The sequence below is a fragment of the Mus pahari genome, chromosome X (genome assembly GCF_900095145.1).
Source record: "Mus pahari chromosome X, PAHARI_EIJ_v1.1, whole genome shotgun sequence".
NCBI classification, from domain to species: Eukaryota; Metazoa; Chordata; class Mammalia; order Rodentia; family Muridae; genus Mus; species Mus pahari.
This window is the reverse complement of record NC_034613.1, coordinates 63,930,316-63,945,000: the sequence shown is the minus strand read 5'-3', so window position 1 is coordinate 63,945,000 and position 14,685 is coordinate 63,930,316. Positions and strand designations below refer to the sequence as shown.

The following is a 14,685-nucleotide window of genomic DNA, read 5'->3' as shown; positions in this document are numbered from 1 at the left end:
TAGACATGGCATTGTAATGCTTATCCCAAATATCTCCTATTTCAAGTTTGTCTAAACAATGCTCACCATTTATTTTCTGCATTGTCAATAAAAGCTGATCAGCTAATGGTTGGGAAGAAGAGAGAGTAGGGTGGGACTTTTGACATCCAGTGGAGGGGGAGAGGGAGAAGAAGGGGTATTCAGACATGGAGAGGGTGAGAGGGCACATGCTGGGAAAACACATCTAAAGCCCAAAGGGCAAGACAAATAATAAAATGCAAGCATCTCAGGGATTTTGGCTGGGAGGTAACCAGAGAATAGATCAAGGTTTTGTGCTGTAAACCTTGTTTAAATAAATCTAAAAGTCTCAGTCTCATTCATTTGGGAGCTAGCCAGGGATATAGAGAAATACTGCCACTTTAAAAAATATATTTGCAATAACTGATATTAAATTGTCCAAACCAAATTAGACAAAAAAAATACTTTCAAGTAACATTGCTCAAATACTGATAGCTTTTGTTCCTCTTTACGTGACTTTTATGGCTTTGGATGGATAAAGGTCTTGCTTTATGAAGTAAATGCTCGAGCAAAAGCTGACCTTGATTTTACAGTTTTGAAACAAATACACAAAAATTTACTGTCTGAATTTTCCTCACTTCTGTTCTTTCTTTTGCACGCAGAAAATAGTTGTGGAGAGGCAGGGCAATATCTGAATCAATAATTATAGGGAAGTAAAGGAAGCAATTTCAAGATGTATTTGCAAGTTCTAATTTGCTTATAGATATTAGAAGAGAATGGGATGAAGAAAATAGGTTTCCATCTGATTTTTGAAGTGGAATCAAAGTCCTTCAAAATGAATAACATTTTCTTTTCTTTATCCAGATTTCTTCCTAGAATGTCAACATCTTTTCCATTCAACACCTCCATCATGTATAAAAAGACTGTGTTTGTAGAGTACACGGACCAGCTTTTCAAAATTGCCAAGCCCAGGCCACCCTGGATGGGTAATGAAAACAATATTGAGTGCTAATTATGATACTAGGCACCTCATTTCCTAGTAAGGATCTTTAACTTCAGGCAGGACTGCACTTACAGAGGGTGGTTACCAAAGGATATATTCTTTAACCAGGTATCTTTAACTACCTTCAGGGAAATAAACTGGCAGTATTTTCTGTTTCCACTGCTTGGCTTCAACAAGCTTGGTCTGGGATTATTTCCTTTTCTTTCCCTCTTCAATCCAGTTTTATCTTCTACAGTTTTGTAGCTTTAAATTTTCATATATGTTCTACTGACTCCACTTCTATATTTATTTGACTCTTTCTCTAAATAGTAGCTGTTTATTTCCACTTAGATGTCAAATAAACTTGTAGCATGATCTTAAGATATTTTTTGCATTAGGAATGTTTTTATCAATGCTAGAGATCTAACCCAGGACCTTGCACATGTGAAGCAAGTATTCTACTACTGAGTAACATCATTATTACCTGCCTTAGAATTGTTGCTGAGAATTGTAGGAAAGAAATACTCTCAATTCTAAAGAGCTGTCTCTTTAGAATTAAGACTTTTTTTCATGTAGTAGCCACAAACTGGTTCATCAACCCTTGGCCCATGATTCCTCTGTAATCTGTATGAAAGAAGGCTAGTAATACATAAGATTTACCTTTGAGAATTTATTTGTAAGACATTCTTAGTATGTTCCCTACTCCAAGATGGGAGGGAGGCCACTTGAGAAGGAAAACCATTACCACCTATTAATACTGGATGATTACTAGAGACTTGGTCAAAGTTCAAGAAAGAGAAATTCCACAGAATACAGTTAAAAACTGTGTCATCTTAGAAAAACAAAAGTATTTCATAGTTTTACTCCACTGTCTTTAGTTCATTCAATAAACCATTTATAGGCATCTTATAAAAATGTCCATAGACTATAACTCTTAATTTCCTTTTGATTTCTGTGTCATAAACTAACTTGTGATAAACTAGATGCAATCATAGGGATCACCTATGATCTTTCTACTTTTTTTCCTTACCCCCTCACATAAGTAAGGTCCTACATATTATGTTCTCTGTATACTTCTATAATCTTATTTTCTATTCTACCAATCATTTACGTTAATTCAGCCATTTTATTCAACTATGCCAAATTTATTTATTTATTGAGACTCTTGAATTTGTTTTATTTGCTTTTAATGCTGTTCTTCTAGATAGCTGAATTAATGAATACATTGAATGGTTTGTCAGAAATACTTCCTCAGAACAACCCTGAGAATGAACTAGGGTTAATAGAAAGCATAACTGCTGTTCATCAGCTTCTGCTGTGACTTTAACCCCTACTTTTATAATGACAGGATTTCTGGTATGTCATCCTTCAAGTAACCTTTGAGGGATATCTTATTTTAACAGGTCTTCTAGGTCCTACCATTTGGACTGAGGTTCATGACACTGTGGTCATTACACTTAAAAACATGGCTTCTCATCCTGTCAGTCTTCATGCTGTTGGTGTGTCCTATTGGAAAGCTTCTGAGGGTAAGTCAAATTCTCTCCTACTGCCCTGCTATTCTAGTTGTAGAACGATAAGAAGTATGTTCTTAATAATAAGGGCATGTTACTCCATTTTGGATTACTATAAAATAAAATACTTAGCTGGATGCCTTACAAAGTCAGAGGATTATTTAATTAATAGTTCTAAGTTCTAAGAGCAACAACTATAGTGACTACTCCATGTAATATAATATAATAAGTGATCATAGATGTAAACATTTGGAACAATGAGCCAAAATTAACCTTTCTTTCTTAAATGTCTCAATGCTGTTACACTGGGACAAAGTCTCCAACACAACAATCTGAGGGACATGACTAAACCATAGCAATGTCACACCTTGAATTCTATCCATTCTTTTGTATATAAGTATTGAAATTTAATAACAGTATCAGCAATAATTATTTATATGTTCAAGGCCATGTGCTTGCCAGTGGTGGAATCAGGTCCACAAGTAGACCCATCCAACCCTAAAACTTAAACTCTGAAACACTGTTCTACAGTGTAGGGATTTGTATAGACAATGTTGAATTTTGTTCTATAAATGGACATTTCCATGAAGTAAACTTGGTGTGGCTGGGTCCAAGTATTCAGTGATGCCTTCAGCATCATTTTTTTTCTCACAATTTCACTCTATATTCCTTTCTCTTTTGCTGTCATTTTTGGGTAGACTTATTTAACATTATGGCAAAGCCACTGAAAAATCAAGATTTGCTTTGATTTTTTAAATAAGGTGATGGTAATAAGGAAATATCTTTTTTCTTTTAATTATTTTATTAGATGTTTTCTTCATAACCCCCCACCCTGCTCCCCTACCACCCATTCCCACTTCTTGGCCCTGGGGCATATAAAGTTTGCAAGACCAAGGGCCACTCTTCCCAATGATGGCTGAATACGCCATCTTCTGCTACATATGCAGCTAGTGACACGAGCTCTGGGGGTACTGGTTAGTTCATATTGTTGTTCCACCTAGAGGGTTGCAGATCTCTTCAGCTCCTTGGGTACTTTCTCTAGCTCCTCCATTGCGAGCCGTGTGTTCCATCAAATAGCTGACTGTGTGCATCCACTTCTGTGTTTGTCAGGCACTGGCATAGCCTCACAAGAGGCCGCTATATCAGGGTCCCTTCAGCAGAATCATTCTGGCATGTGCAATAGTGTCTGGGTTTGGTGGCTGATGATGGGATGGATCCCCGGGTGGGGTAGTCTCTGGATAGTCCATCCTTTCATCTTAGCTCCAAACTTTGTCTCTGTAACTCCGTTTATGGGTATTTTGTTCCCTATTCTAAGGAGGAATGAAGTATCTACCCATTGGTCTTCCTTCTTGGTTTTCTTGTGTTTTGTAAAGTGTATCTTGGGTATTCTAAGTTTCTGGGCTAATAACCACTTATCAGTGAGTGTATATCTAGTGACTTCTTTTGTGATTGGGTTACCTCACTTAGGATATCATCCTTAGTGAGGAAATACCTATTTAAAATATTTATTGATGTTGTAAATTATGGAAGTGCTATATTGGGAAGAGGAACACCAGCCTTATTTTAATCTGCCTATAAAAAGGTCTTGTCACACAAGAAAGAGTTTCACTAATATAAATTTATATAAGTAGTTCACAAGAAAGGCAAAGACTCAAGAAGCAAAGTAATCTTTAATTGAGGCATTCATCGTTCATGGTCTCTGATGTTAGTTTTACAGTTTGTATCTCAAAGATACTAGAATGTAAATATTTCAAATAGGTTCATTGTGTACATTTGTTGTTTCCATAGCATATAACATAATACCTAGCATGTAGTTAGTCATTGTTCCATATAAGAACAAAAGTATAAAAAAATCCATTTGCTTTTTCTTTCTAAAATTATGTATGTTCCTCATCCATTAGACATATTTTTATGGGGGCTGAAGTATAGCTCAGTGATAGAGCACTTGTCTAACACATTTTATTTTTTATATTGGGACCATGGAAGCACAAAAGCATTGCTAATAAAGATTGATAGTACACACCTCTAATTTCAGCACTCAGGAGGCTGAGTCAGGAGGATCACTATAAATTCTAGGCCAACCTGAACTATAAAGTGAGATCCTATATTTTAAAAATTGCCCCTTCGGGGCTAGAGAGATGGCTCGGCTGTTAAGAGCACTGACTGCTCTTCCATAGGTCCTGAGTTCAATTCCCAGCAACCACATATTGGCTTACAACCATTTGTAATGGAATCTGATGCCCTCTTCTGGTTTATCTGAAGAAGAGTGACAGTGTACTCACATACATAAAATAAATACAGACATCTTTTTCTTTCATTGCCCCTTCTAAATATATTTCAAACAGGATGTGCCACTTTTTAAAAGTCTGAACCTCTGTGGTCACAGTGTTGGTCCAGAGATGAACAGTTTATCTATTAATGCCATCTTTTGGCTGTAGTTGATTGGCTTAGAGGTGAGTATCTTGCCTAACTAAGCTATGCCAAAGGAAAAAAGTTCCCTCCTTTAGGACTTTGAAAATTTTGAGAAAAGATCTACTATTACCAGATAACCCTGTAACTTTTAGGACAAAGTCAAATTATTACTTCATGGATTTCTTGTGACCCTCCTCCCAATGAGAAATGTCCTGGATAGTCTTTTGTATCTGAACATTTGATTCCTAATTGATGACGATGATGTTTGGGGAAGTGATAGAACTGTTAGGACATAGAGCCTTGCTGGAGGAAATACATCACTGAGAATGGGCTTTAAGAGTTTATACCCTCAAAAAAAAAAAAAAGAGTTTATACCCTCACCCCTTTCTCTAGTTAGGTCTACTTCCTTTGTGCAATTGAGATGTAATCTCTCAGCTTCCTGCTTCAGATACATGTATCAGTGTCACTCTGCCATAATGAACATTTAGCCCAATAGAACTATATGCTAAAATAAGTTCTTCTTTAAGTTACCTTTGTTCATGCTATTTTATAACAAAAGGTGACTATGATTATATCAATTTGATAATAAAAACTAACCAGGACAGATGGTGTAGGTTAAAAATCCAGTATTGGTTGGTTCATATTGTTGTTCCTCCAAACCACCAACCAAAGAGTACACATGGAATGACCCATGGCTCCAGCTGTGTATGTAGCAGAGGTTGGCCTTATCAGACATCAATGGAAGGAGAGGCCCCTGGTCTTGTGAAGGCTCAATGCTACATTGTAGGGGAATGCCAGGACAGGTAAACAGGAGTGGGTGGGTTGGTGAGCAGGGGGAGGAGGGGTGGAATAGGGGGTTTTCAGAGGGGAAACCAGGAAAGGGGATAACACTTGAAATGTAAATAAAGAAAATATCTAATAAAAAAAAAAAAAAAGAAGAAAAATCCGGGTAGTGTTGGCGCATGCCTTTAATCCCAGCACTTGGGAGGCAGAGGCAGACAGATTTCTGAGTTCAAGGCCAGCCTGGTCTACAGAGTGAGTTCCAGGACAGCCAGGGCTATACAGAGAAACCCTGTCTCATAAAAAGAAAATAAAACAAAAATAAATAAATAAATCCAGTATTACTATAATGCTGCTATTTTTATTCTAATCCCCTGTGTTCTCCCTTGTGGAATCAGGCCGAGAATCTTAAAAATCCTATCATGTCAACCATCCTTTGCCCAAATAATTTTCTAGGGGAGATTGTCTCATCAAATGAAGATGAATCTGATGTTTAAGGAAAGGACTTTTAATAGTTCCTCATCTCCTTATTTTCACATGCTAATAGCTGTTTAGCAGATTAAGATGAGATCATTAAAATAACATATTTGACCATGGGCTCCACTCTAGCTAGTTTCTGCTTAACCTCATAGTATATGAAAGAGGTGAATGGGTTGCCAGTTGACTCCAATACTGTCAAAATAGTCTATAGTATTTACAAATAAAGGAAATCATTAATAAATTATTGGAACACATAGTCTATATTATATACCCTAAGTTGTATGGGCTGGAGAGATGGCTCAGTGGTTAAGAGCACTGACTACTCTTCTAAAGGTCCTGAGTTCAAATCCGAGAAACCACATGATGGCTCACAACCATCCGTAATGAGATCTGACACCCTCTTCTGGTGTGTCTGAAGACAGCTACAGTGTACTTAGATATAATAATAAATAAAATAAGATAAAATAAAATAAAATCACACCTGTAAGTTGTCGTTCTGAAATGGAAAGGTCTTAACTTGGGAATTTTCAAACTAATGTGACCAAATAGCAAACAAACTTCCTACTCTTTGGAATTTCCTAATGAAAGAGGTGGAACATGAGAAGACTCTTTAATATTGAGAGATATTAAAGAGAAATGACTGTTGCTTCCTGATATGTTTGTTTTTATAGGTGGCTTTATGTGCTTGTGGTTCTCTCCTTTTGGTTTTGATATGAGATGCTTAATATCTTGTCCTTTCTTTGGTTCAGGTACCTACCTTGTGTTGGAGTTTTCCTTCTAGGATCCTCTGTAGGGCTGGATTGATAGATAGATACTGTTTGAATTTGGTTTTGTCCTGGAATATTTTGGTTTCTCCATCTATGTTGATTGAGAGTTTTTCTGGGTATAGTATCCTGGGCTGGCATTTGTGTTTTCTTAGAGTCTGCATGACCTCTGATCAGGCTCTTTTGGCTGTCATAATCTCTGTTGAGAAGTCTGGTGTGATTATGATAGGTCTACCCTATTTATGTTACTTGACCCTTTTCCCTTGCAGCTTTTAATATTTTTCTTTGTTCTGTGCACTTAGTGTTTTGATTATTATGTGATGAGAGGATTTTTTTTTCTGGTCCCATTTATTTGGTGTTCTATAGGCTTCTTGTACCTTTATGGCCACCTATTCCTGTAGGTTGGGGAAGTTTTCCTCTTTGATTTTGCTGAAGACATTTTCAGGTCCATTGAGCTGAGAATCTTCATTCTCTTCTATTCAGATTATTCTTAAATTTGGTCTTCTCATTGTGTCCTGAATTTCTTGTATGCTTTGGGTTAGGAGTTTTTTATGTTTTGAATTTTCTTTGACAGTTGTGTCAATCTCTTCTACGGTTTCTTCTACACCTGAGATTCTCTCTTCTGTCTCTTGTATTCTGTTGATGATCCTCACATCTGTAATTCTTGACCTCTTTCCTAGGTTTTCCTTTCCCAGGCTTACCTCCATTTTTGTTTTATTTATTGTTTATTTTAAGATTTATTTATTTATTATTATACACAAGTACACTGTAGCTGACTTCAGACGCACCAGAAGAGGGTGTCAGATCACATTATGGGTGGTTGTGAGCCATCATGTGGTTGCTGGGATTTGAACTCAGGACCTTTGGAAGATCAGTCATTGCTCTTACCTGCTGAGACATCTCTCTCTCTCCACAAAACCAAGTTTTTAACAGTTTACCAATCCAGTGTCTGTAAAACAAAATATATTGTTCTAATATTACAAAGTTTGGCTGCCAGCAAGAGAATTTCTTGTATATGAGAGCATGAAAATGCAGCTTTAATGTGTCATTAAAGAAACATTGTTTTAAACCCTATTTTTATAAGTCTGGTTTTTAGGATAGGAATTACATAAAAATATTATCCCAATTTAAAAGTATCTTTAGAGACCTATTTGACTCAGCCATATGTTATTGCCCCAAATGGCTTTAACCCTTAGTTATTTATTTTTACACCAACTTTATGTTACCAATGTTACAGATTTTAACCATACATCATAATTTATAAGCCAATATGTTTTGACTAAGACATAGAGAACATAATAAACTTATATTGTTTAAATTTAATTGACTTTTTTTACTTATTCATTTTACATCCTGCACACTAACCCCCTCCTGAATGTGTAAGCTAGGCCTAATTAAATGTTGTCCCTTGAATGAGTTGCCTTGGTGATGATGCCTTTTCACAGTAATGGAAACATAAATAAGACAGAAATTGATACCAGGAGTGGGGTATTGCTGTGATAGGCCTGACCATATTTTTTGTTTGGAAGAATGTGGATTTGGGGACTTTGGATTTGGAAAAAGGTAGAATGCTTTAATTGGGGCCTTAATGGGCCATCCTATTAGAATTAAGGAACCCATTGGTGCTGAGGGTGATTTGAACTGTGAGAGCCTGAATCAAGAGTTTTCAAAGGAGAAGAATTTTAGTATGTGGCCTAGAGACTGTTCTTGTGATATTTTAGTGAATAATGTGGCTGCTTTTTGCCCTTGTCTGAAGTCTGAGTGAAGCTAAAATGAAAATATTCAGATTAATTGTATTGACAAAAGAAATTTTAAAAAAGCCTAGTGTAGACTTTATCCTGTGGTTCAGTCTTATGAAGAGCATTTTGATCAAGCATAGGACGTTTAAAAAGAAAAAATACAGAATGTATAGTTCAAAGAGTAAAGGGGCACGAGGAAATAGAATACAACTGAATCCTACATTCAAAGAGGTAAACAAATTAAGGTAGAGGTGACTTTAAGGCAAGATCTCACCCAGCTAAGCTTATTGTTTGTGCTATTGCAGTTGAACAAGGGACTTGGTTATTGTTTTCATCTGGACTTTTAATCTGTAATGAACTACAAGCCAGAAATGGATTCGATCCAGAGCTTGAGGAATAGTGGCCATGAAAACTTTTGGCCCAGGCATGGTGGTACATACCTTTAATCCCTAGAGACAAAAGCAAGCAGATCTCTGAGTTCAGTGACAGCCTGGGATAGAGCAAGTTCTAGGTGAAGAAAAGCAGAAGTCCAGGCATGGTGGTACATGCCTTAAATCTCAGCATTCCGGACACAGCCATGCAAATCTCTGAGTTCAAGATCAGTTCACAGAGTAAGTTCCAGACAGCCCAGCTTAGACAGTGAAGGAACTGGAAAACAGAAAGCTGGTGATAATGTAATAGAACAACAGGGCCATGTTCTAATTCCAGCAAGCAGTAGAACTCGGCAGCTTTGGCCATGTGGCTCTGGCTTTAGAATCAAGAATAGAAGGGACTACTGGGACAATTAATGCTGGTTAGCTGGAGCTTAGAAATTTAGTGGTAATTAAGAGACCAGCATCACTGAGGTGAAATCATCTAGGAAGTGTTTTCTTATAGTACAAAGAAGCTGTGTTCCAGAGGTAGCCAAGGTTGTACCTCCTGCTGCAGCTTGACTTGGTAATTTGTAAAATCACCCAGATGGTTTTTGAAGTCATTAAGGGGCTGTGGAGAGCAGGTGAGACTTAAAATTGTGAGAAGTTAGGGAAGGCCATTGGTGAAAGTACAGTCTCAGTTGTAGTTGACAGCCCAGGAATAAAGGGGTCATGCAAAGAATTTGAGGCATCATGAAGAGAGCCTATGACAGGCTATTGGTGAAGCCTCATTGCAACAGAAGACACTAGCATATTGGAGATCCCAGTATCATGGGATGACCACCAAAAAAATCAGCAAGGTCAACCTTAACCAAGAGTACTACGGAGGTCAGAGCTTGAGTGAGTGTATCTGCATGGGCAGAAAACACTTTGGACTGGGTTCGTACTGAAGAGCTTAACATCCTAAAATAGGATAGGCTGCAAGGAAAATGAATGCCCTGTCGGTTTGCGCTGATCAGAGCATGATTTTTATTAATTGGACAAGGAAGGATTCTAAGCCCGCCCCTGAGTACCCTGGAGAAACTCTGTCTCTCTGCCTGCTGCGCGGTCAGATCATGAGCGGAGATGTATCTGGAAGGCGGGTTCGAACAAGTGGGCGGCGACGACGTTAGTGGTTGGTCCGAGCGACAGTGGGCGGCGACAGTGGGCGGTGATGACGATGATGTAGGGCGGTCTGATGCCGCCGCTGCATTCTGGGAGATCTGGGGAGGTCTTCTTAATAGCAATCCTGTGCGTCTGCAGGGGGCACAATATAATGTTTAGAGGGAGAGTGGTTAGTGGAGGTGAGAGACCCCAACACTTGAGAAGTGACCTAAGCCCATGTTGATCTCAGACATTGAAACAAGAATCTGTAAAACTCAAGTTGCCTTGGCACGACAGAAGAATGTCCCATGACAGTAGAATGAATACAGAAAATATGGTTCATTTACACAATGGAATACTACTCAGCTATTAAGAACTCAGATATCATGAGTATTACAGGCGAAAATGGATGGAACTAGAAAATGTCATCCTGAGTGAGGTAACTCAGACCTAAAAGTTACATGAATGAACTGTAGGGATGGAAATGGAAAAGAGCCTGAGGAAAGGAAGTTCCAGCAACAGGCCCAAAGTGGAATACAGATCCAGGGGAGGCCCCAAGGCCTGACACTATTACTGAGGCTATGGAGTATTCACAAAAAGAGTCCTATTGTGACTGCCCTCTGGAAGACCCAACAAGCAACTGAAAGAGTCAGATGCAGATATTTGCACCCAACAAATGGACAGAAGCTGGTGACCCCTGTGGTTGAATTAGGGAAATGCTGGAAGAAGCTGAGGAGGAAGGTGACCCTGTGAGAGAACCAGCAGTCTCAATTAATCTGAACCCCTGAGTTCTCTCAGACATTGGATCACCAACCACACAGCATATACCAGTGGATATGAGTACCCCATCACATATACAGCAGAGGACTACCATGTCTAGGTTCAGTCAGAGAAGATGCACCTAACCCTCAAGAGATTGGAGGCCCCAGGTAGTTAAGAGTTCTGGTGGTGATATTGCGGCCTCTTGTGAGGCTATGCCAGTGCCTGGCAAACACCGAAGTGGATGCTCACAGCCAGCTATTGGATGGAACACAGGGTCCCCAATGGAGGAGCTAGAGAAAGTACCCAAGGACCTGAAGGGGGCTGCAACCCTGTAGGTGGAACAACAATATGAACTAACCAGTACCCCCTGAGCTTGTGTCTCTAGCCGCATATGTAGCAGAAGATGGCCTAATCGGCCATCACTGGGAATAGAGGCCCCTTGGTCTTGCAAACTATATATGACCCAGCACAAGGGAAGGCCTGGGCCAAGTAGTGGGAGTGGGTGGGTAGGGGAGCAGGGGCGGGGTGGTATAGGGAACTTTTGGGATAGCATTTGAAATGTAAATAAAGAAAATAATAATAAAAAAAGAAAAAGAAAGAAAGAAAGAAAGAAAGAAAGAAAGAAAGAAAGAAAGAAGAAAAAAAAATGAGTTCTGGTGGGTGATGGGGACATCCTCGTGGAGACAGTGGGGCAGGAAGGAGGTATGGGATGTGGAACAGTCAGGGGTGGACTGGGAGGCAAATAAAATCTGGACTGTAAAAATATAATAATAGTAATAATAATAATAATAATATGAAATAAACAGAACACTTTCTCTAAATAGAAATATGATCTGGGCAAGAGAATCTTTGACATTAAAGGTACAACTCAAGGAAGGGAGAAACACAGAAAGACAGTAATGCAGATGACACAGAAAGCTGACCCATTTGGATGGTGACAGTTCAACAAACTGACTGGGGATGAACAGATCATCAGACTGCAGACTGGAAAACCTTGATGCTGAAATATACATTTGCAGAAGGACAAATGATCAGGACTGCAGTTATGAAGGATCACCACATCAACAGATCTTCATAAGGACAATATGGTTGTTAAGTTTGTGGGATTGATAATTGTTTCTGTCATAAAAGTTAAACTCTTCACAATTTTTAGCTTAAACAGAAAGAGGAAAGTTGTAGAGGAATTTTAATCCAGGAACACAGTTGCTCTGGCAAGAAGTATCCAAAGATATGATCCAGCTGGAATGCAAACATGCCCTGAATTACATTATGGTGTGGCTAGAATACAGACACACCCTTAGTACATACATTTAATTCCTATCAATGAAGTTGAGGTTATTTTTAAAAGAAAGCAACCATGTTTGAATGTTATGTCTAATTGCAGGGCAGTCCAACTGATGAATCAGAGAAAGATTTAACTGAGTATGTCAGATATAGGATATGTCCAACTCACATTAGAGCATACAGGAAATAAAGACTACTCAAGGGCAATGAGAGAGAACTGGGTGGTGTGTATGGATGGCAGTTTTGCTAGAACAGTTTTACAGAGATGGGTTGCAGAGAGAATAAGCAATACACAGGCGAAGACAGAATGAATCAGACAACAGTAAGGAGCCAGAAGATTAGAACATATTACCAAAGTTAGTATGAGGCTAAGTACAGCAATTTAGTGAGAAGATGAGAGAAGCCAGATTGAATCAGTCAGTTTGGAAGATTAGATAGTACAGAGGCTAGAAGCTTCCAGGACTAAGTCTAGGGATAGTTAGAACAGGGAAAGAAATGTTCTGGTTCTGCCTAGGCCATGTATTCACACAGCTTTAGTATATGGGTCTGATCTCATCCGTTCATCAGAGGAAATAAAAGCAAAATTTACAGGTAATAGATACAAAAGGAGCAATTTTATACCTTCTTTTTTTTAGGAGATGAATATGAGGATCAGACAAGCCAAATGGAGAAGGAAGATGATAAAGTTTTTCCTGGTGAAAGTCATACTTATGTTTGGCAAGTCCTGAAAGAGAATGGTCCAATGGCCTCTGACCCTCCATGTCTCACATACTCATATCTGTCTCATGTGGATCTGGTGAAAGATTTGAATTCAGGCCTCATTGGAGCTCTGCTAGTATGTAAAGAAGGTAATTATACTAAAGAATGGAATTGAGATAAGACAGAAAGACAAAAACAACAATTTGTTGATAACTGTGAGTCTTTGAATTCTTTGTTCTGGAAAGAGCTTCTTTTCCCTGGAATTATACTCACAGAAAGGAGAATAATCCAGTTTTTAAGGCAGTGATATCCATCCTGTATAATCCCAGTGAACACTAGTTTAAGAATATCCAAGGTCTACAATTAGATCTCTGTTTCCAAATAATTGCTGCATTTCACCTGACATCTGTGTTTTTCTCAGCAGTGTTTCTTCTCTCCTTTGCTTTTCAAAAACTTGGCTTTCCTTCATGGAGGAAAACACATTTGTGTGTCTGAACAGTGACATATTAACTAATTCAAGTGTGTATTTTGTCAGCCAATGACATACACAAATCTGAGAAATCTCCATTTACTCATATCCTGTTATTCTAAAGATAATCTTCTTTATCTGCTATTTAATGTATACTTTACACAAAATAATTAACATAAACTTATAAATAAATAAGTAAAAATATTATTTTATGTTAATTATTTTGTGTGGACAATCAGCTTCATTGTAACTCTTCGAGTTATCTATTGTTCAATAACTACATGAGTTGGTAGAATGAAGCAAAATAATATGTTATTTCTCATGGTTTTCTTGAGTGTCATGGAATTTGGAACTGTCTATGAATGCATGATTTATAGTCAAAACAGTGGTCAGAGATGATATCACCTCAAAGGTATTTCATAGGACTTAAATCTATGATTAGAAGACTTAACTGAAATCATCTCCACTTGATGTCTTCAGCTTAGGCAATAAAGGAGAGCTAGACATTTTATATGGTCTTAAGAGCTATATACATGGTGTATATTGTCCACTGGAAGCTGCACTAAAATTTCTAATCACTTCTGTTTCATTCTGTTAGGTCATATCATTAAAACTCATCCATTGAAGGAGGATAGACAAAAAAATCTAAAACATCTTTTCTGAATAATAATGTTTCAGAAGAGGGATAAAGGACTAATGTTTATAATTACTTGATTATGACATAGTTTTCTTTTTCAAATTTTATTAAATATTTACTTCATTTACATTTCAAATGCTATCCCCAAAGACCCCTGTACCCTCCCCCCTGCTCCCCTACCTACCCACTCCCACTTCTTGGCCCTGGTGTTCCCCTGTATGGGGGCATATAAAGTTTGCAAGACCAAGGGGCCTCTATTCCCAATGATGGTCGAATAGGCCATCTTCTGCTACATACGCAGCTAGAGACACGAGCTCTAGGGATACTGGTTAGTTCATATTGTTGTTCCATCTATAGGGTTGCAGACCCCTTCAGTTCCTTGGGTACTTTCTTTAGCTCCTCCATTGGGGGCCCTGTGTTCCATCCAATAGATGACTGTGAGCATCTTCTTCTGTATTTGCCATGCACTGGCATAGCCTCACTAGAGTCAGCTATATCAGGGTCCTGTCAGCAAAATTTTGCTGGCGTATGCAATAGTGTCTGCATTTGGTAGCTGATTATGGGATGGACCCCTGGGTGGGGCAATTTTTGGATGATCCATCCTTTTATCTCAGGTCCAAACTTTGTCTCTGTAACCCCTTCCATGGGAGTTTTATTCCCAATTCTAAGAAGGGGC

General features: G+C 38.4%; 1 protein-coding gene across 4 annotated transcripts in view; it reads left to right on the top strand.

The window, feature by feature from the left end:
* Positions 1-14,685, top strand: part of F8 (coagulation factor VIII) — a 195,254-nt gene that overhangs the window by 10,510 nt on the left and 170,059 nt on the right. For 3 of the 4 annotated variants that reach the window (XM_029534480.1, XM_021188046.2, XM_029534482.1), the window contains exons 2-4: positions 862-983; positions 2,383-2,505; positions 12,840-13,052. In XM_029534480.1, coding sequence (XP_029390340.1) covers positions 862-983; positions 2,383-2,505; positions 12,840-13,052 — 458 coding nt within the window. Of the gene's footprint in view, positions 1-861; positions 984-1,044; positions 1,109-2,382; positions 2,506-12,839; positions 13,053-14,685 lie in introns of those variants that run through there. The other variant, XM_029534481.1, reaches the window with a different exon arrangement.